Genomic DNA, 20,809 nt, shown 5'->3' on the forward strand with positions numbered 1-20,809 from the left:
TTAAGACTCTGCGTTGACCCTAAAGGTCTAAATTAGAAAAAAAGAGAGAGCACTACAAACTGCAAGCCAACTCAGACATAATAAGTGCAGCAGTGGGTCAACTCTAGTAGACATTTGGAGTGATCCCATGGACCGAATTTGACCCATGTGTCTGAGTCTGACCCCTCTGCTGTCAGGGGTCCATCTTGACCTGTTTGGATTCTGTTCTGACTCGGTTTAACTGCTCTGTCTGCAGAGTCTCAGAGCTGCTGGCTGTTAGTGGACTGACTGCAGCTCATTAGCAGACGTCACAGTTCCTCTTTGACGGCTCATGCTAAGGAAATTACATCATGTTGTACAAAATATATATATAAATTAAACGTCATTGATGTGATGTTTTATGTTCTTTACAATCAGGTCCTTCAGTTAAAACTGTTCTGCAGCAGAGAAAAGTCTCTCAGTGTTCAGCAGCTGATAGAAGGACAGGAGATGTTGGTTCTGGAACTGGTTCTGATCATTGTGCTTCAGTTTGAAGGTAAAGATCTGTTTTCTTTCTAATGAGGCTGAGACAGATTAAAGGACACTTTGGTTTACTGTGATATTTATAGAGATATGAGGATTGACATTTAGTATGTGGAGAAGTTCATGTGTGTAGCATTTATTAGTCAATCAGTTTTTGACCAAATATTCAGGTTTTATATAATATATATTTGAACATGTTCAGAAAATTTAGATTCAACAGTTTTTTCTTTGTTCTCAAACTGACGACGATTAAATTTCAGTTATTGTCGAGAGGAAAATATCTAAAATAGCTTTTTTCAAAGGTAGTAAATAAAGAAATGAACAATCTAATAATAAATCAAACATAATGGAACTTAAATAAACTAATTTCACCTTCATGATTGTGTTTGTGAAGAATGAAGTGTGTAAAACTTGAATGTGTCTTTTTCTCTGCTGCAGGCATCAGAGGACAAGTCCTTTTTCTCTATCACAAACCTGGAGATGATGTCGTTCTACCTTGTAACAGTCCTTCATTTTATTATTCATGCTCCATTGTTAACTGGATATACAGCAGAGATACAAACTCAAGCTTTCCGTTGGAGGTTCAGGATGGAAAAGTTGTTCAGAGTTCACCTCGAGCTGCCAGGTTAAATGTGGACAGTAAATGCTCTCTGATCATCAACAACATCACTGCTGAGGATGCTGGATGGTACACCTGTCGACCTGATTCAGGAATCTTTGATGTCTATGTACATCTGAGTGTTTTGACCGGTGAGTTTGTAGACTTGAAGGATCTGACGCTGTCAGACCCTTTCCTTCTGATTACCTTTGTGAAATACTTGTGGTGGACAGATGTTTCTGACATCAGCAGTTCTGATGAATATCTGATGCAGTCAGAAGTTAAAATGTTGTTCTGTCAGAGTTGGCTGTTTAGATCAGGATGTGTCGTTATCATCTGGGTGAAGCCTAGACTAGAACCAGATCTGTTGGTATTTTGTTTGTTTTTAGACATTAAACATTTAGCTTTATTACTTTCATCATGTGTTATTTGTTTTGTGGTAGTAAAGGTTCATTAATAAAACTTGTAGTGGTCCACTGTTTTATTTCCTCTCAGCTGTTAGTGTGCAATGTTTTCATGGAATGGCTGCTTTTTATAACCCTAAAAATAAAAGTTACCTTGTAGGTTTTCTCATTTTATAAAAAGTTGTCATAATATTTTGATACTGTAATGTTATTTTAATGTTTTCTTTCAGTCTCTCCATCTCCACCAGGTGCTGATCCAACAAAGGATGGAGATTTCACATTACAGTGTTCTCTGGAGACATTCAGAGGGTTGGTTCCTTGTCCAGAGAAGAGCCTCCTCTGGGTGGATGAGACAAGAAGTGAGCTGCTTGGTGAAGGTGTTGGGTTCAAGTCTGGAGGACAGACTGGCTGTGATTCTAATCTCACTGTGAAGCTTCAGAGCAGCAGTAACAGAAGATACACCTGCCAGTTTGTTGAGGACAACACAGTGAAGGTAGAAGCTCACTACACACCTGTGTTTAAAGGTAGGATGTCATCTTATAATAATATGTATGTATATTGATATACATTTTTATTTGTTTTATGCCTTTTTAACACCTGCATTGCATGCTTGGTAATCTTTGAGTCTTTTAACAGGAGTTCCTGCCAACAGAACCATCATGTTCATCATCCTTGGAGCAGTGATCGGGGTTCTCCTGCTGTTGGGGGTTCTTGCTGCTGTTTTTATCAAACTTAGGAAAACAGATTTATAGAGGAGCACAGAACCACAACAGGTGCTGGAGTCCTTTCAGAACCACAATAGTTACTGGATCTTTCAATTGAAGCTTAATCAATAAAGTCAACTTTATAGGGGACATTTTATGCTTTTCTCCTCTTCCTTTTCACATTTAATTCATTTAGTTGTGGTTTATAGACACAATCGCAGCAATAAATAAAAATACAGCCCATGACCTTGATTTTCAGCTACACAGCAACAGCTGTGAGGTCAATGATAAAAACAAACATGATAGGGAATAAATAAAACTGAACAGATTGAAAACTATTACCCAAACATAATATACAGATATCTAATCAGCACCTGAAGAGAATAGATTTAACCTTTCTTCTCAAAGTAAGAAACAAAACAACTGGACTTGTTTTCTGTAGTTTGAAGACGTTTTGCTTCCTCTCCAGGAAGCTTCCTCAATTCAAAAAGTCTGGAGTAATGATGAGTACCAATATTTATACTACTGCCCAAACAAAGGCCTTGTAATGGCTTAGATAACATGCAAATCCAACAGAAACAGGTCCAGCCCTTAGTAATGGGCGGTCGTTAAAGCGTGGCTGTAGTATAAAGCTTGGTACTCCACATTACTCCAGACTTTTTGAATTGAGAAAGCTTCCTGGATAGGAAGCGAAACGTCTTCAAACTACAGAAAACAAATCCAGTTGTTTTGTTTTTTACTTTTTTTGGAATGACCATGACCTGGATGACTGAGAATCTTCATCAACCTTTCTGCACTCCTAGAGACTCCAACTACAAAACAAAATGTATTTAAAGGCAAGAAAAGTGGATTTAGCTTAAAATGTTAAGCCATTTTTTAAACACAAACCTCCTTATTAGTGCTGATAATTATGTAAACATGTTATGATGGGCAGCGCTATGCTTAACTGTCCCGTGGAGAGAAATTCACACAAGTGGTTGTTTGGGTCACATTTTTTTAATCCATTAACTTTTCTCTATTTCCAATCAGGTTTTTATGTTTTTTTAACAATTACATCAATGTATGTGCTACGGAGCTGTTAAACAAGGTAATGGACCTCTGGCTAATAAAGTTCTCAAGCATGCCATTTTTATTTCTCACAGGGATTTTGTAGTCCAAGCTGAAGGAGGCCAACGTTACAACTGGATAAATGAAAATGTATTAACTAACATAATTCATTAGACCGTTTCCCAGCAGACAACAAAAATGGCCGAACCAGGTGGGGTGGAACGCTCTGTGACTGGGAGGTGGCGGGGTTTAAAGTGCCTGCTTTGGATTGAAAGAGAGTTATTAATTAAATAGATTAATACAACTAATATTTCACAGGTCATAAATTCATTAAAGGTCGGTAACGCAGCAGCGCCAGATGGACTCCCTGTTGATTTATAAAAATATTTTAAAGATAAACTGCCTGAGCCCCTTTATGACATGTTGATTTAGTGTTCTAATAGTTTGTCTTCCAATTTTAATGAGAGAAGCTATAATTATTATCTTATCTAATCCAGGAACACCCGATAATAATTGTGGGAATTTGCTTCCTAGAAGTCTGACTACCAAAAAAATACTGAGTAAAACTTTGGTCAAAAGATTAGAGGAGATGCTCCCGGCTATTGCAATCAAAATGAGTTGATTAAATGCAGACAGAGATTTCACAATGTAAGACATGTTTTAAATATCTTGCATGACCAAAAAGCAGAAAAACATACAGCTTCTCTCTCTCTTTTCATATCAATAAAGCGTTTGATAGAAGAGAGTCAACTTGGATGTTGTTATAAGATTTGGATTTGGGAAGTCTTTCTTTAAAGGTGGATAAAGCTATTATATTCTATAGGTGAACTTTTAAAATTGTGGGACCATTTCAGAGTTATTTAATACTACAAGAAGATGTCCACAAGGTTTGCTGCTGTCACTACCTGTCATTTTATTCTGGCTGTCGATCCGTTAGCACTAAGGTCGTTCCTTTCAAATACATGGGATAACTGATGGTAACACAGAACATAAAATCACTATGTTTAACACATTCTGTACATATAAAATATATTTTTCTATTTGCTGCCACATTCCTGTCAAATATTTGTATTAGTTTCTATTTGCTTTATGTACTATCTGCATCATCATATGCTCCATTTATTGTTGCAATGTATCCTGCTGCTATATATACTTGCACTGATCATATTGTCCAACACATAACGTTCAGAACAACTGCCAGAGAGAACGTTTCTCTCCAGGGAGGAAGAGATGAGATTGTCCTTGTTAGGTTTGTTGCTGCATTTCTGACAAACACTGAGGTTTCTTCTGTTTTTTTACTCTAAGGGTTGTAGCAACATTTTGCTCATATGTAAATTGTTCATGTGCAGTTAAATGGCAATAAAGGCTTACTAAGTCTGATGATGTAATTCTTTTTTTAAAATGGTTGAATACCTCCCTACCAGAGTTGCTGGGACTGAGTGAGTTATGTGGCAGCATCTCTGGATATATAAAATAAACATGTTCAAGTCATCATTAATGCTGCTTATTGCAGAAATAGGTCAGGACACTCCACAACACTTGTTTAGTTTTAAAGCACCCAACCTTACAAACCTTATCAAGATAGAACCCATTTAGAAACTATAATCTCGGTTAACTACAAGGCTGTGGTGGAATCAATATACAAAGACATAGAAAGATGAATATCTCTTTCAACTTCTTTGATAGGAAGGATAAATTAAAGATGACCATATTACCATTCCTTTGCTGCCACCTGCTGGATTGTTTTCCAAGATCAACTCATTCATTAGGAAATTTATTTGGAATAAGATGCATCCTTGAAGTAAAGACCTGGTTTCTCTTAGTGAAAAGTTGCAGGCCTCAAATTAAAGATTAGATTTAATTTGTCCTGTTTATTAGGTTCTCAGTTTAGTCCACGTTACAGTTCTTTTTGTGGTTCTAAAAAGTACACAGATAAATAAAATTCACCACTTAGGATGTTTGTCACAAAGTCTTTGCAAAGTTTTCAGTGAATGTCTCTCATTAACGTAGAAATAGTTTAAAATAGAAAGTAAGTAGTAAACTATTTCCTAAATTTACACAGAGACACACAGGTGGATTCTATTTATCATCATCAGTCATTTAGGTCAACATTGAAACATTGGAAGCTTTGGCCATCATCGTTTTCGGCTCTTTCCCTGAATGAAGAACACCTCTATACTTGCTTTTCATAAACGCTCCCTCTGTTATTCGACACATGCTTCAAAACCTCGGCTCATCTCGTATCATCTCTACTGCTCTGGAAACCGAACCCTGAACCGTTCGTTGACCTCATCTGTCTGCCTGTGCCCCCGCCTGGTCCTGCAGCCTCTTGTTACCGACTCAAGCCTGGACCTCAGAATCGTCTTCTTCCTCTGTCTGGAGTGTGTCACTGGTGACCGACTCTTCCTCCTGGATTCACATATTGCCTGTGTCCCTCTGGAGACCTCAGCCAGTTCCCCTGATCACATGTGTATTACCCATGCCTGGACATCAGATTACCTGACTGCACTGCTTCTCCCAATCAGTTTGCCTGAAGTGGGTCAGTAGTTCACTGATCCAGATCATCTCTGTGGAGCCCACAGATCTACTTGTCAGGACCAGCGTGTCTTTTATTCAGTGCTCATTAAACCTCACTGAGTTGGTGTCAGCCACTAACCTGTGGACGTGCTATCAGAGAAAAGCACGTCCTCCTACAAAGAGACATTTTTACCACTGCTGGCCACAGTTTATCAGCTTCTGTCGCTCTTGCAGACGTCTTCAGAACCACATCCTGTGCTGCTGCAGGTGTCTGGAGATTTCTGCAGCTGCCCTGATTGCTGCTGTGTGGACTCTTGAAGAAAATGGAGCCATTCCTGGAGCCATTCACTCTCATTGTGCCAACATGTTGGATGGTATTAATTACACCAGGTAGACCTTTACTTTAATCAACCCCATACGTAGCTGCTGATTCTCCACTAAGTCCTCTGAAGCATCAGCACACCTTTAATCTTCATAATAAAGCTGCTTTCTGCTGTTTTGCTTAGAAACAGAGTGCGTGCTGTCTTTCAGATCCATAATTTCTGCTTTGGTTTCTTGGATCAGGGATCTCAGCCAATATGCATTGATAGGACAACTCAGGGTAGTAATCACATCTGATGAGCGGTCTTTGGCTGTCTTTCCTTTATTTGGAGGTTTTATAGGAGTAACAGGCAGAGAAAGGATTTTGTCTTCATCCATCATACTGAGGAGCTCCTTTCCAGCTGAATAACTGTGAAGAGTTCATCAAAACATCACCAGCAGTGTTGTTAGCAGAAATGTCTTGACATTTTGAAATGTGGGCAGCTATCGTTTTATTATAAATTATAAAATTTCATTTGCTGTTTTATTGAATGTAAACTTGTTCTAACATTTTCACTGCAGTAACTTTGGTGACGGAGCTCAGCTAAAGTCATGCACTCACAGCAACAACTTGGACCGCCTCCTGAGTAAAAAAATCATCAAAGTGTGAAGAGAGCAAAATGACAGAACACGTGATGTTGGTGTGAAGATCAGATCATACATTAATTTAGTCACAAAGAGGAAATAACATTAATTATTTCAGATGTGCAGCAGAGAAAAGTCTCTCAGTGTTCAGCAGCTGATAGAAGGACAGGAGATGTTGGTTCTGGAACTGGTTCTGATCGTTGTGCTTCAGTTTGAAGGTGAAGATCTGTTTTCTTTCTAATGAGGCTGAGACAAATTAAAGGACAGTTTGGTTTACTGTGAAGAGAAGAAGTAGAACCTACTGCCCACATTAAACAGCAGCTCTCTTCCAGTCTGTTTGAACTTGACCTCTGGGTTTCTGTCAACTCTCATGTTGACAGAAACCCAGAGGTCATTAACTCTCATTAACAGCTCACACATAATTAAGACAATCAGAATAAACTATAGGTTAAAAAAACCTAGAAACTCACCACTGTTGTTAATAAACTACCAAAGGACCGCTGTCACCTGTAGCTTTTACTGGATATAATCACTCCTAAAACATCCACTGAGAACAGGACCTTTGCAAGCTGCAGCACAGCATATATTTCTATTGTACCAACATTAAACTAAATAAAAGTTTAGAGGATGGAGGGTGAAAAAGACCTCTCAGTATTGGCAGCTGATGTGGTTTAGAACAGCTTCTTATGATTGTGCTCTTTGTTGCATCCATCACTGAAGCTACAGATAATTCTTTAATCATAGAGGTCTGGGCTGTGTCCAAAAAGAATTATCATGATACATTTCTCAAAATTGTGCAGATATAAAACAGAGTGTGGAGAGCAGCTACCCTGCTTCCCAAAACCTAAGCTACAAGCAGCATCATGCTGCTAGCTGAATCAGAACCTCATTAAAACTAATTAGAACCAAAACTGGTATAGATCAGCAAAACTAAAAGATAAAAAAACTGTTGGACACTAGGTTTGTGTTCATGAGCCCACAAAGATTTATTTGTCTGTTGGTGGGCTGTTGGTCCATTTCTCCCCTTATGTAGAAGCTGTCCTGGAGCTTGGATAGCTCTGGTTCTTAGGATCAGGGCCTGGCCTTGTCTTGGTGTTTAATTACCACTAACATTACTTAAACACTGGAACCAGTTAACTGAATCAGGCTCCTTTTAATTTATTGGGATGCATTAGTTTAAATATTTAATGTTTTCTCATAAACCACTCTGATATGTCTTAGATTGCTGCTTTACCTGGTACAAATCATCACTGGAGCTGACCATGTTCTGAGTATCCGTCAGCTTTGTTATTTGTTGTATAAAAATACTGCTTTCTTTACGCTCATTTTAAGGCCTCTACATTTCAACCAATGTTTAAGCTGTTTTACGCTGGGTTTTTAGAGTGAAGTAGGTTGAAATAAAGCTCCTGAGTCATTGTCATCTTCTAGAATGATTGGTATTGCAGTTGTTGCATTTCTAGTTTGCACTCTTCTTGTTTGACTATCCGGGAAACCGTGATGTCTCTGGACAAATATGACATCATTCTAGAAATGTCCAGTAAAGGAGGTTGCTCTGGCAGTTTTTTAGTTTTAAAAAAAACTAAAAAACACTAGGGGGCTCCCCACCTAGTGGAAATCTGAGATGTCTGAGGAGAGGGGGCAGTCCAAACCCAACCTGACATAAAGACAAATAGAAAACCACATACACAGTCTCATTCACACATTCACACCCTAGTGCCCCCACATGAACACGCAGTACACATAATCGCACTCACCACTCATCCTATACTCCCAATTGGGCCAATCCACCCAGGGAGGGGGCCAACAAGAACCGAACGGGCCAGATAACCAGAGCCTACTCAACAAACCCAAAGACGCTGCCTCCCCCACACCCTGCCTTCTATAATCCGGAGGAAGAGCAGAAGTGCCAGCTCCAGCCGACCCCCAAGAGGCCTGCTCCACCTCCAGGCCTGCTCAGATCTGCTTAGAACTCCAGGTGGCAATTGGAGAACTGGGGTGTGAGAAAAACCCTGCGCCTAACTCAAATCTACAAATCCCATGTTGTTGCATTTTGTTCTGAAGTGCATTTAAAAAGGGCAAAGGCGGACGGGAAGTCGTAGTCAGTTCGGGGCTCCTAAACAGTGATGCGGTTCCCAGGGTAGAAGTTTCAGAAGGGCTAGGCAAGGAGCGAGTCCAGAATCCAAATGAAAGATGATAACAAGTGGCACACACTGAACAGAGGTTCCAAATCAGGGGCAGAGACAGGACAAAGATCCAAGGTCCCGGCTTGGGTCGTACATGAGAGGCAGATGAATCCAGGCAAGGGCAGAGGCAGACTTGGTCAAGATAGGAGGCAGGAGGTCAGAGCACCCAGTGGAGCTTGGTGCAAAGGTTCATACACAAAGTCCAATGAATTTGGACTTTCTGCAACCCAGAAAGAAATGTCTTGTGTAGGATGCAAGAAATATAAATTGAGTTTTGTGTGCGGTAACACATTGGGTGTGCAGTCGTCTTTAATCTCTTAGAAGAGGCAACTGTCTAAGCCCTTCCTACTGTAGATAATACACTGACTGCTGTGTATTTCTAAAACAATCAAGGACCTCTGACTGTTTATTAGTTGTTTTTGTTAGTTATTATAGTAAACTGCCCATCCTCTATGTTCATTTCTCTAAACCCAAAGAGCTGTGTTTATGTTCATTTTTATGTCATTGCTCTTTCTGCCGTAAATAACTTTTCTCAGAATAAGGAAGAACTGTTTCCATAGCTATCATTGATAGTAGTTAAAAAAGCAGAAGTTCAATATGATTATTAAAAAAAATTGTGAAAATAATTACAATGATTTTTTTTTCTTTTGATCTGGAAGATCAAGATTCAGCCCAAGAGAGTCATCATCATGTGAGTATTGCCACACTCAAACACATTTTCTATAGTTAACAGACTCCAAAGGAAACCATCAAATTATTCTTCATATTTCAAGAATGGGTTTGAAAATTGGGACTATATTTGAAACAAATAGAATAGATTATACATTTGTTGTCATTTGTAACAAGTACAACAAGATTAAAAAAATTGCCAACCAGTCTGTGCGCCACACTTAAAAAACATAAAAATTACAAATAATCATTCCTCACATATATTCCATCACTCTCTGTGAGCATATTGCATACCAGATGTGTTCATCAGCGATGATGGTGGTTATTGCTGTTGGGTAAAAGCTGTTCTTAAAACGGCGGGTTCTGGTTTTTAATGCTCTGTAGCGTTTGCTTGATGGAAACAGTTAAAACAGAGCGTAACCAGGATGTGATATGTCCTTACACAGGAACAGTGTAATTTTTGCAGAGAGGGCTGCCGATAATCTTTTCAGCAGCTCTGATGACCCTCTGGGGCGATTCTCTCTGAGCTGCTGTGATGCTGGTGTATCACACATTCATAATATATATTAAAACACTCTCTGTACAGCATTGATAGGACGCCTGAAGAAGTAGAAGTCTGCCATCCTCACAGACACAGGATGGTATTAAATGCAGAGCTATAGTCCACAGAAAGCAGCTGCACATTTCTCCCCTGATGCTCCAGATGGGACAGTGCAGCATGGAGGGCTGTGGCTGCAGAACCTCTGTGGATCTGTTCTGCTAAAAAGCAGGTCTGACGGTTCTTCATCGTCTTTGCAGTCATGAAGTGCAAAGTCACAGGAAATGAACAGTTGCTTCCTCTTTTCTAAACTTGTCAGAGAATAAAAAAACTGCCACAGTTTTGATCAGCAGCCATTTTGTAGTTCATGATAGATTCCTGGGTAAATAAAAAAATAAAAAATAAAAAAAGGAAGCAGTAAGACAAATCCAGCAGAATAGAATAAGACAGAAGAGCTGATGTGGTTAGAAAGATGCAGATTGTCTGTATTATAACAGTAAATAAAGGTTTACTGTCCATTTTCCCCAGGATGAGGTGTATTCCATTGTGACCTATGCCACTGTTGACAATTTTAAGGACAGAATGTCTAATAAGATAAAGGTAAGAGACCCAATAAGCAATTTTATAACAGTCCCATTTTAATTTGCTTGTTTAACGTTGTGATATCAATGAAGGATACAATTTAATCTAATCTGCTGGTAGAAGATTGAATGAATTCGTTTTACTCAACTTTGTGAAATGTATCATAATCTGATCTCAATTTCTCCCTAATTACTCAGAGGAGGGTTATTTTTAAACCATAAAACCATGTGAATGGGGGCCGGACTGAACAGCTCCATTATGCACAAGGTTTGGAAACATGTTAAATGATAACATAGATGAAAGTGGAAAGTCTTTCAAATGGAACTGAAATAGTGCTGCAGGTCAAACAGGACGAAGACTCTGTGACTTATTCTTCTATCAGGACTAAAAATAAGACGGAGGTGAACATCGACCCCAGCAGTCTCTGCAGCAGCATCGCTAAGACAAAATGAACCACATAAGGAAATAAAACGTCTCTTCACACCTCTGCCTTTAATGGACCTTTTTCCAGGAAGTGAACCATTGAGTTTAAGTGTCAGTGATACTAAAGCATTCATTTATAGCTGGTGCTGCACCGTTTGCTGTTGCATTTTAATGAGTGTAAATACAATCTGAGCAGAAATATACAGTTAGTGAGTTATATGATAGAGCTTTGTTATAACTGTGGACTGTAAATAGGGAAACAAAGAGGTTCAACATCAATATTCAGTAACTGGTTAATTTATGAACTTATCAAATGTATTTTATATTTTAATTTACCATAAACTCATCATCATTCTGTAAAATACAACTTTCTGCCAACAAAGTAGAAACAAACTTATATCATCTGATCTTAGCCAGTTACTGGTTCAAGGTAGTGAGCTGTGCTTCTGAACAAACTGGATCTGATCTCTGACCTCCTGCTCTCCACATTTTCAGATCTGAGATTTTCTGGATTTATCTGAAATGATTTTCACTGAATTATCCTGAATTTTTGCAGAAAATAGTTCAGAACCTTTCAGCAAAGCTTGTTACTAAACCTCCAAGTTTTCACATGTTTCACTGTTGCTCTGTCAGCTGCACAGCTTCTCTGAAGAAACCTGCATGATTATGGAGGTCCTCCATACATGATGAGCCAACAGAACATTTATTTTCCTTTAGACATGAATGATGTTTGAATTGAAAAGGAACAGAGGGTGTGATATATTAACCTTAACAAATAAAAACAGCTACAAGTTTACTTGTATGGTTTACTAAAGAAAAAGCAAAGTGGACATTTTTTAGTCTTACCACTAGGGGTCAGCAGAATTAACTTGATACTATAAGAAACTTGCAGTGACAAACATGTAAAAACAATATTTTTTTATTCATTGTTCATCTTCACTTCTTACTTGAATAAAATCTGGTTGAATTCATTTATTGCTGTTGGTGTGACTGAGATGTTACAGACCACAGAGCTGCCTTCACTTCTTCAATCATTCTGCTAAAGCCACCATGTTGCAGCTTTGATAGAAGGAGGCTGCAGGTATGGAGAATAATTCAGTTTTACATCTCAGGTCAGCTTCCACTGTGTTGGAGTTCCATCAACACCAGGTCTGTTGTACCAGGAATTATAGGTGTGGTTGCTTTAACTACAACACACAGCTGCACACATGGTGGCCTCAATTGTGATCTCCAATGTCCAGAAAAAAGAAAGTCTTTCCAGAGTGAAAGTAACTATCAGCAAAATAAAAAGTTGTGGAGTTTTCATGCAAAATTGTTACTACAGTAGGCATTTTACTAATTAATATCTATATATTATAGGTTTTACAAAGAGGTTCACAGCAAGATGAAACTGCTAAATAAAGCACTGATACAGTAATAAGTATTATTAAAATTCAGTGACTTTTAAAAGATGAGTTTAGAGCTGCTTCTAAATAGAAACCATCAGGTCCACAGGTCTCAGGCTCAGGAGGAAGGTCCATAGTCTGGTCCCCTTTAGCTTTCAGTCTTGCATCCAGCACAACCATCAATACCAGGGAGGTAATAATAAATTACAGGAGGTGCAAGAGGACTGAACACGCTCCTCTCTACATACAGTGGAAAACCCCTATGACTACAGGACTGTTGCACTTATGCCTGTAGTCATGAAGTGCTTTGAGAGCCTGGTCTCTCAGCACATCATGATATGCCTCCCACTCTAGACCCCCACCAGTTTGCCTTTAAGGCAAACCGATCCCCTAAGGATGCTATGACCAGAGTGCTCCACATCGTGCTGAGTCAGTGCACTGAGGGGAAGCTGCTGGTGACCTTCTACAGAGTCACCATAGAGAGCATACTAGCATACTGCATCACAGCGTGGTACGCAGGGTGATCAGCAGCAGACAGGAGAGCGCTGCAGAGGGTCATCAATGCAGCCCAGAAGATCTCTGGCTGCTCTCTGCCCAGCCTAGAGGACACTGCCAACTCTCGCTAACTCAGCAAAGCTGGGAATATCATCAAGGACTCCTCCCACCCCAGTAACCACCAGTTTTGACTAGTTACTGTCAGACCAATGATAAAGATCACAAAAAAACAGGAAAAATAGACTCAGGAATAGCTTCTGTACAAGAGCTATCACTGTAGCCAATAATCACAAAACAAAATGAACCTATCCAATCACATTGATCATCTGCTATAAATGAGAACTTTCTGTGCAATAACCCAATACACTAAGTGAAATTAACTGCTTCATCTCCTGTTTACAATCTTGACGGCACCTGCACTGATACACACTGCTACTGAGTTAATATCCCTTTTTACATTCATTGTAATATGCACCAAGGGATTCGCACTGAAATTTTGTTGTATCCTCTTCAATGAAAATAAAAGCTATTACTATTCTATTTTATTCAAACATTCAAGGAACTGATGCTGAGATAGTGGACTCGTATAGATACCTGGGTGTTTATTTTAACAATAAACTGGACTGGAGTCATAAAACAGACACTCTTTAGTCAGAGCAGACTTTACCTGCTGAGGAGTCTGATGTCTTTTGGACTCCATGGGGCACTCCTAAAGACCTTCTTTGACTCTTTTCTGGCATCAGCCATCTTCTGGTGTGGTTTGCTGTAGATGCAGCTTATCTGGAGCTGAGAGGAAGTGGCTGGATAAACTCATGAGGAGGGCCAGCTCTGTCCTGAGATGCTTCCTGGACCCGGTGCAGGTGGTGGGAGATAAAATGACTGTAAGAAAAATAGCATAATTGATGGAGAATGTCTCCTAACCCATGCATTGAGCTGTTGCAGAGCTCTCCAGCTCTGTCAGAGACAGACTGCTGCATCCCTGATTCTCAAAGGAGTGCTTCCACAGGTTGTTTCTCCCAGCTGCAGTCAGCTTTTATAATCTCTGCCGCTCACAATAAACTCAATGAGTGTCTTCAACATGTAAATGGTTAGACGGGTTCTGATATGATCATAAATTGTTTACACTGCCTCTCAGAAGGTACACGTTTACATGCTTTACCTTCTGTTGCTGTAATATCATGAATAGTTCATCATGGTCCAGCCAATGGACTTCATCCTTCCATCCCACAAGACTTTGCTTGTAAGAAGACCCACACACGGATCCTCCTGCTCTTCAGCTTAGCTGTGACCGAGTGTTAGCTGAGCTTCGACCCCCCCCCCCACCCCATCTCCTCCTTCATGATCCCAAGCTTCAGCTGACTGCTCCCCCCTGCTGAGGAGCGCACTGGTTAGCATTCATGCCTCACAGCAAGAAGGTGCCGGATTCAAGTCTCAGGCTTGGCAGGGGGTCCTCTGTGTGGAGTTTGCATCTTCTCCCCCTGTCTGTGTAGGTGTGCTCCGGTTTCCCCTAGCACTAAAGGCATAATGGTCAGGTTGTTCATTAGTTGTGCAGCTAACACTCAACTGATCTACGAAAATGTGTTGCAGGTATAATAACAAAGTACTTTATCCTATGACCTTGACTACTAGTGTCTAGACCATTGGTGGAAGACATCACTAACCCCAATCCTAAAATGAACATTCAGAGAGCAAAAGCTTGTGACTATTCTAGTATTTTTACACCAGGTGTAATTGATGTAAACACAGAGACCGCCTCCCCGGGTCTTACCGCTGAGTTGTTTATTTCTGTAGGCGCGGAAAGTAGCTTGCCCCTCCAGGCTAACGCCGTTGTCTGGGATTGGGATCCGCGACGTCGCAGGCCTTCGGGACTTGTTCCTGGAGTACTCTAAAGCCGCGTAAACAATCCAGCATAGTAGTGGTTACAAGTCCAAAAACACTACATGACCGTAACTGGCGGTCATGTACTGATCCGCTGGGTAGATGAGTAGTTTGTAATGAGTTTGGCGGCATTTTTTATGAAATGCCCAAGCCGCTGCCGGAAGTTGGCGCCACCGTTCTTCAGCCATCCTTCAGCCTTTGTTACATTCATTGTTACATTCTGATCACTGCTGCACTTTATATTGTAACGTTATCTTATTCCAACTGCAATCTCAGCACACTGTCGTTCTGTACGCACTCTGTACATACAAAATGACAATAAAGTTGTCTAAGTCGAAGTAATTCTAAGTGTTGATGGGAGGTTTTGTTGGACTAACAGGCAGAGAAGGGATTTTGGTTTAATCCATCATACTGATTATTAGCTCCTCTCCCTCAGATCATTACCAGCCGGTGCTGTTAGCCGAAATGCTATCAGCCAAGATAACATCTGCTTCTCCACTTCTCTGTTTACTATCCTACGTTTCTTCCTTTTCTCATAGTTTAAGTTTGTCATTTTGAAAGGAGGACAGATCTTATTTTAATTGCAGTTTCATTAAAGGAAGAATTGTTCTGGTCACATTTTCACTGCAGTAACGTTGGCGACGGATCTCAGCTAAAGTCATACACTCACAGCACCATCTTGGACCGCCTCCTGAGAAGAAGGAAAAAAGATTTCAAGCGTGACAAGGGTAAAATGACAGAACACGTGGTGGGTGTTTGTGTGAAGTTATTCTCATCCATTAATTCAGAGACAAAGAGGAAATAACATCAGTAGTTTCAGATGTGCAGCAGAGAAAAGTCTCTCAGTGTTCAGCAGCTGATAGAAGGACAGAAGATGTTGGTTCTGGAACTGGTTCTGATCGTTGTGCTTCAGTTTGAAGGTAAAGATCTGTTTTCTTTCTAAGGAGGCTGAGACAGATTAAAGGACACGTTGGTTTACTGTGATGTTTTATAGAGATATGAGAATTAACATTTAGTATTTGGAGAAATGTATTTATGTAGCATGTATTAGTCAATCAGGTTTTACCAAATACATAAAAACATGTTCAGAAAATTCTGATTCAACATTTCTTTAAAAACGTCTAGTCTGACAGGAATTGACATGATTACAATGTTGATTACTGTTGAAATTAAATATCTAAAGAAGCATTATAAAAAGGTTTTAAAAAAAAAAAAGAACAACAATGAATCAAATGTGACAGAAAATAATTAGTTAACCCTATATTTCTAATTTCACCTTCATGATTGTATTTGTGAAGGATGAAGTGTGTAAAACTTTAATGTGTCTTTGTCTCTGCTGCAGGCACCAGAGGAGGAGAACTTTATCTCTATCACAGATCTGGAGATGATGTCGTTCTACCTTGTAACAATTCTTCATCTTCTTATTCATGCTCCAATGTTAACTGGCTTTACTTCAGAGATACAAGCTCAATCTCTCTATTTGAGGTTCAGGGTGGAAATGTTGTTCAGAGTTCACCTCGAGCTGCCAGGTTAAGTGTGGGCAGTAAATGCTCTCTGATCATCAACAACATCACTGCTGAGGATGCTGGAGCATACATGTTTCAATTTGGACAAGGAACCACCATAGATGGCAGTGTGATTCTGAGTGTTTTGACCAGTGAGTTTGTAGACTTGAAGGATTTGACGCTGTCAGACTCTTTCCTTCTGATTAACTTTGTGAAATACTTGTGTTGGACAGATGTTTCTGACATCAGCAGTTCTGAAGAATATCTGTTGCAGTCAGAAGTTAAAATGTTGTTCTGTCAGAGTGAGAATGAATCATTTATTCAGCGCTGTGTGATGGCTTCAACCACACATCAGTCCACACTTAGTTTGACTTTGCTGTCAGATATCTGATATTTAAAATGTATTTAAAATATTTATTCATTGCATTACTAATTTTTAATGATCAAATGAAACTCTATTATCAGTTTATTTTACCCAGAAAAAAAACAGAAATAATTTAAGTTGAGTGACCTTTGTTGGGTGTGTGCTGCTTCCTGGTTGAGCTAAAGGCGGGGCCAAGCTTTGAGGACCCTGACATCAGGAAGTGAGCTCATCAGAATGAACGTTGTGCTCGGCTGCTGTGGGGCTGTTTAGATTCAACTAGTTGATCTTGGATTGTGTGGTTAAATGGTTTGATCAAACCTCTGGATCACTGACTTTCATTTGGAAAGATTTCTAGATTTGTTCCATCATGCTGATGAAAACCTGCTCAGATCTGTAATATTAGTGCAGATCAGTCACCAAGTAACATGAAGACAAAATCTAAAGTTCCAACAAATATTTTTTCGTAACTTTTCCATATTTTTATTCTAGTCTTCACAGCCTGAGACAACGTTTTTTAAGTTTCTCATTTTATAAAAAGTTTCTTCTCCATCTTTCAGACTGAAACAGTTTTCATTTTTCTTCCAGTCTCTCCATCTCCACCAGGTGCTGATCCAACAAAGGATGGAGATTTCACATTACAGTGTTCTCTGGTCAGAGACAGCAGGTTGGGTCCTTGTCCAGAGAAGAGCCTCCTCTGGGTGGATGAGACAGGAAGTGAGCTGCTTGGTGAAGGTGTTGGGTTCAAGTCTGGAGGACAGACTGGCTGTGATTCTAATCTCACTGTGAAGCTTCAGATCAGCAGCAACAGAACATACACCTGCCAGTTTGTTGAGGGAAACATCCTAAAGATAAAAGCTCACTATGAGACTGAAGGTATGATGTCATCATATTTATGTATGTGTCTAGAAATCAAGTAATGTCATGTTAATATTTTTGTTTTCTTTCAGATTTGTTGTACCTTCTGCATTGCATGTTTTGTAAACTTTAAGTGTATTCCTGCCCACAGATACATCATCATCATCATCACCATCAGTTCCTGCCAACAGATACATCATCTTCATCATCCTTGGAGCAGTGATCGGGGTTCTCCTGCTGCTGGTGGTTCTTGCTGCTGTTTTTATCAAACCCAGGAAAACCAGAGTTAAAAAGAATCACATCACCAAAACAGGTACTGGATTTGCTGCACATCATTGTTTAACTATAGCATCCACCTACTATATTTTATGTTTTAGTTTTGCATTTTGGAAAAATAAGAACAATGCTTTATTTATATTAATGATTTCCTCCTATCTTCATCTGTTCCTAATATTCATTTTAGACTCCATTCTATCTCCTCTTCTTCATACCCTTGTTCCTGGGGGTTAGATTGGCCCTCCTACCTGGTTGGCCCATTTGGGAGGGCCAGACAGATTTCAGAGGGGGTGGGGTCCAGTGCAAGTGGAAGTTGAAGTGTACCTGAATCTAGAACTTACTGCCCACATTAAACAGCAGCTCTGTTTCAGTCTGTTTGAACTTGACCTCTGGGTTTCTGTCAACTCTCATGTTGTTTAATAGCTCACATAATTAACACAATCAGAATAAACTAAAGGTTAAAAAAACCTAGAAACTCACCACTGTTGTTAATAAACTACCAAAGGACCGCTGTCACCTGTAGCTTTACTGGATGTAATCACTCCTAAAACATCCACTGAGAACAGGACCTTTGCAAGCTGCAGCACAGCATATATTTCTATTGTACCAACATTAAACTAAAAACATCTTTAGAGGATGGAGGGTGAAAAAGACCTCTCAGTATGGGCAGCTGATGTGGTTTAGAACAGCTTCTTATGATTGTGCTCTTTTTTGCATCCATTGCTGAAGCTACAGATAATTCTTTAATCATAGAAGTCTGGGCTGTGTCCAAGAAGAATTATAATGATACATTTCTCAAAATTGTGCAAATATAAAACAGAGTGTGGAGAGCAGCTACCCTGCTTCCCAAAACCAAAGCTACAAGCAGCATCATGCTGCTAGCTGAATCAGAACCTCATTAAAACTTATTAGAATTAAAACTGGTATAGATCAGCGAAACTAAAAGACAAAAAAACTGTCGGACACTAGGTTTGTGTTCATGAGCCCACAAAGATTTATTTGTCTATTGGTGGGCTGTTGGTCTATTTCTCCCCTTATGTAGAAACTGTCCTGGAGCTTGGATAGCTCTGGTTCTTAGGATCATCTGGCCTTGTCTTGGCGTTTAATTACCACTAACATTACTTAAACACTGGAACCAGTTAACTGAATCAGGCTCCTTTTAATTTATTGGGATGCATTAGTGTAAATATTTAATGTTTCCTCATAAAGCACTCTGATATGTCTTAGATTGCTGCTTTGCCTGGTACAAATCATCACTGGAGCTGACCATGTTCTGAGTATCCATCAGCTCTGTTATTTGTTGACTTCAGTCTTAAAATGCTTTACTCTAAACAAGGTTTGGGCTGAACTCACCTCTGAACCCTGCAGGGAGTTGGCTGGTGTAATGACCCAACAGAATCTGGACCCAGAGAATGAATGTTTAACAATGTTTATTGAGGATAAACTGGTGTTGCTGGAACAGGAACTGACTGGAGCATGTACTGGAATCACTGTGGAGAAAATAGCAGGGTTAGTGGCCAGGTACAGCTCAGTGAAGATGATTAATATTCCTCAACTGAAGTCAAGTTACAAAATTAAAACAGCGCGGCCATCTTGTGGTCATACAAACAGAGTGGTCAAACTTGAATTGTTTACTTGAATGAGTCAAATAGTGAACAGATCTGTCCTGAATATCACCTCAACAGCCATAATATGGCAACAATAAAACTACGCTGCATTAGTATCTGCTGGAGTGACTTCCGATATGATGATTGTGACCACATGAAGTTTTATTATCAGCGACTTTGGGCTTGTTTGTCTCTAAAGTCACTTGTAACTCTCGTGAGTTAGTTTTTGCGGCTTCTTGGGTTTCTTTTTGAACATGAAGTCGCTTTTTTGGGCTATGCTTTTTTTTCCGAACAAAATGCCCTTTTCTGGGGTTTTTTTTCTGTTTTTTTCTGCCATGCAACAAGAGAGCAGTGTAATAATACTGCTGCTTTCTTTACGCTCATTTTAAGGCCTCTACATTTCAACAAATGTTTAAGCTGTTCTTGGCTGGGTTTTTAGAGTGAAGTAGGTTGAAATAAAGCTCCTGGGTCTAAATAAGAAAAAAAGAGAGAGCACTGCAAACTGCAGGCCAACTCAGACATAATAAGTGCAGCAGTGGGTCAACTCTAGTAGACGTTTGGAGTGATCCCATGGACCGAATTTGACCCATGTGTCTGAGTATGACCCCTCTGCTGTCAGGGGTCCATTTTGACCTGTTTGGATTCTGTTCTGACTCGGTTTAACTGCTCTGTCTGCAGAGTCTCAGAGCTGCTGGCTGTTAGTGGACTGACTGCAGCTCATTAGCAGACGTCACAGTTCCTCTTTGACGGCTCATGCTAAGGAAATTACATCATTTTGTACAAAATATATATATATAAATGAAACATCATTGATGTGATGTTTTATGTTCTTTACAATCAGGTCCTTCAGTTAAAACTGTTCTGCAGCAGAGAAAAGTCTCTCAGTGTTCAGCAGCTGATAGAAGAACAGAAGATGTTGGTTCTGGAACTGGTTCTGATCGTTGTGCTTCAGTTTGAAGGTGAAGATCTGTTTTCTTTCTGATGAGGCTGAGACAAATTAAAGGACAGTTTGGTTTACTGTGAAGAGAAGAAGTAGAACCTACTGCCCACATTAAACAGCAGCTCTCTTCCAGTCTGTTTGAACTTGACCTCTGGGTTTCTGTCAACTCTCATGTTGACAGAAACCCAGAGGTCATTAACTCTCATTAACAGCTCACACATAATTAAGACAATCAGAATAAACTATAGGTTAAAAAAACCTAGAAACTCACCACTGTTGTTAATAAACTACCAAAGGACCGCTGTCACCTGTAGCTTTTACTGGATATAATCACTCCTAAAACATCCACTGAGAACAGGACCTTTGCAAGCTGCAGCACAGCATATATTTCTA

At 39.7% G+C, this 20,809-nt stretch overlaps 2 protein-coding genes and 1 long non-coding RNA gene across 7 annotated transcripts in view; 2 read left to right on the forward strand and 1 right to left on the reverse strand.

Annotated features, from left to right (window-relative positions):
* The window catches only part of LOC110368380, a 718,672-nt gene that overhangs the window by 141,420 nt on the left and 556,443 nt on the right, over positions 1 to 20,809 (reverse strand). The gene's annotated exons all lie outside the window — the stretch shown is intronic.
* The window catches only part of LOC105922141, a 42,161-nt gene that overhangs the window by 1,350 nt on the left and 20,002 nt on the right, over positions 1 to 20,809 (forward strand). For all 4 annotated transcript variants that reach the window (XM_036130486.1, XM_036130488.1, XM_036130487.1 and 1 more), the window contains exons 2-4: positions 397 to 514; positions 940 to 1,251; positions 1,734 to 2,027. In XM_036130486.1, coding sequence (XP_035986379.1) covers positions 469 to 514; positions 940 to 1,251; positions 1,734 to 2,027 — 652 coding nt within the window. In that variant the 5' untranslated portion in view covers positions 397 to 468. The remainder of the gene's footprint in view (positions 1 to 396; positions 515 to 939; positions 1,252 to 1,733; positions 2,028 to 20,809) is intronic.
* On the forward strand, positions 10,884 to 12,082 carry LOC118559879. The gene is made up of 2 exons (XR_004928992.1): positions 10,884 to 10,955; positions 11,030 to 12,082. It is a non-coding gene; the product is annotated as an uncharacterized LOC118559879 (long non-coding RNA).

This window comes from Fundulus heteroclitus, unplaced genomic scaffold (genome assembly GCF_011125445.2).
Source record: "Fundulus heteroclitus isolate FHET01 unplaced genomic scaffold, MU-UCD_Fhet_4.1 scaffold_36, whole genome shotgun sequence".
Lineage (NCBI taxonomy): Eukaryota > Metazoa > Chordata > Actinopteri > Cyprinodontiformes > Fundulidae > Fundulus > Fundulus heteroclitus.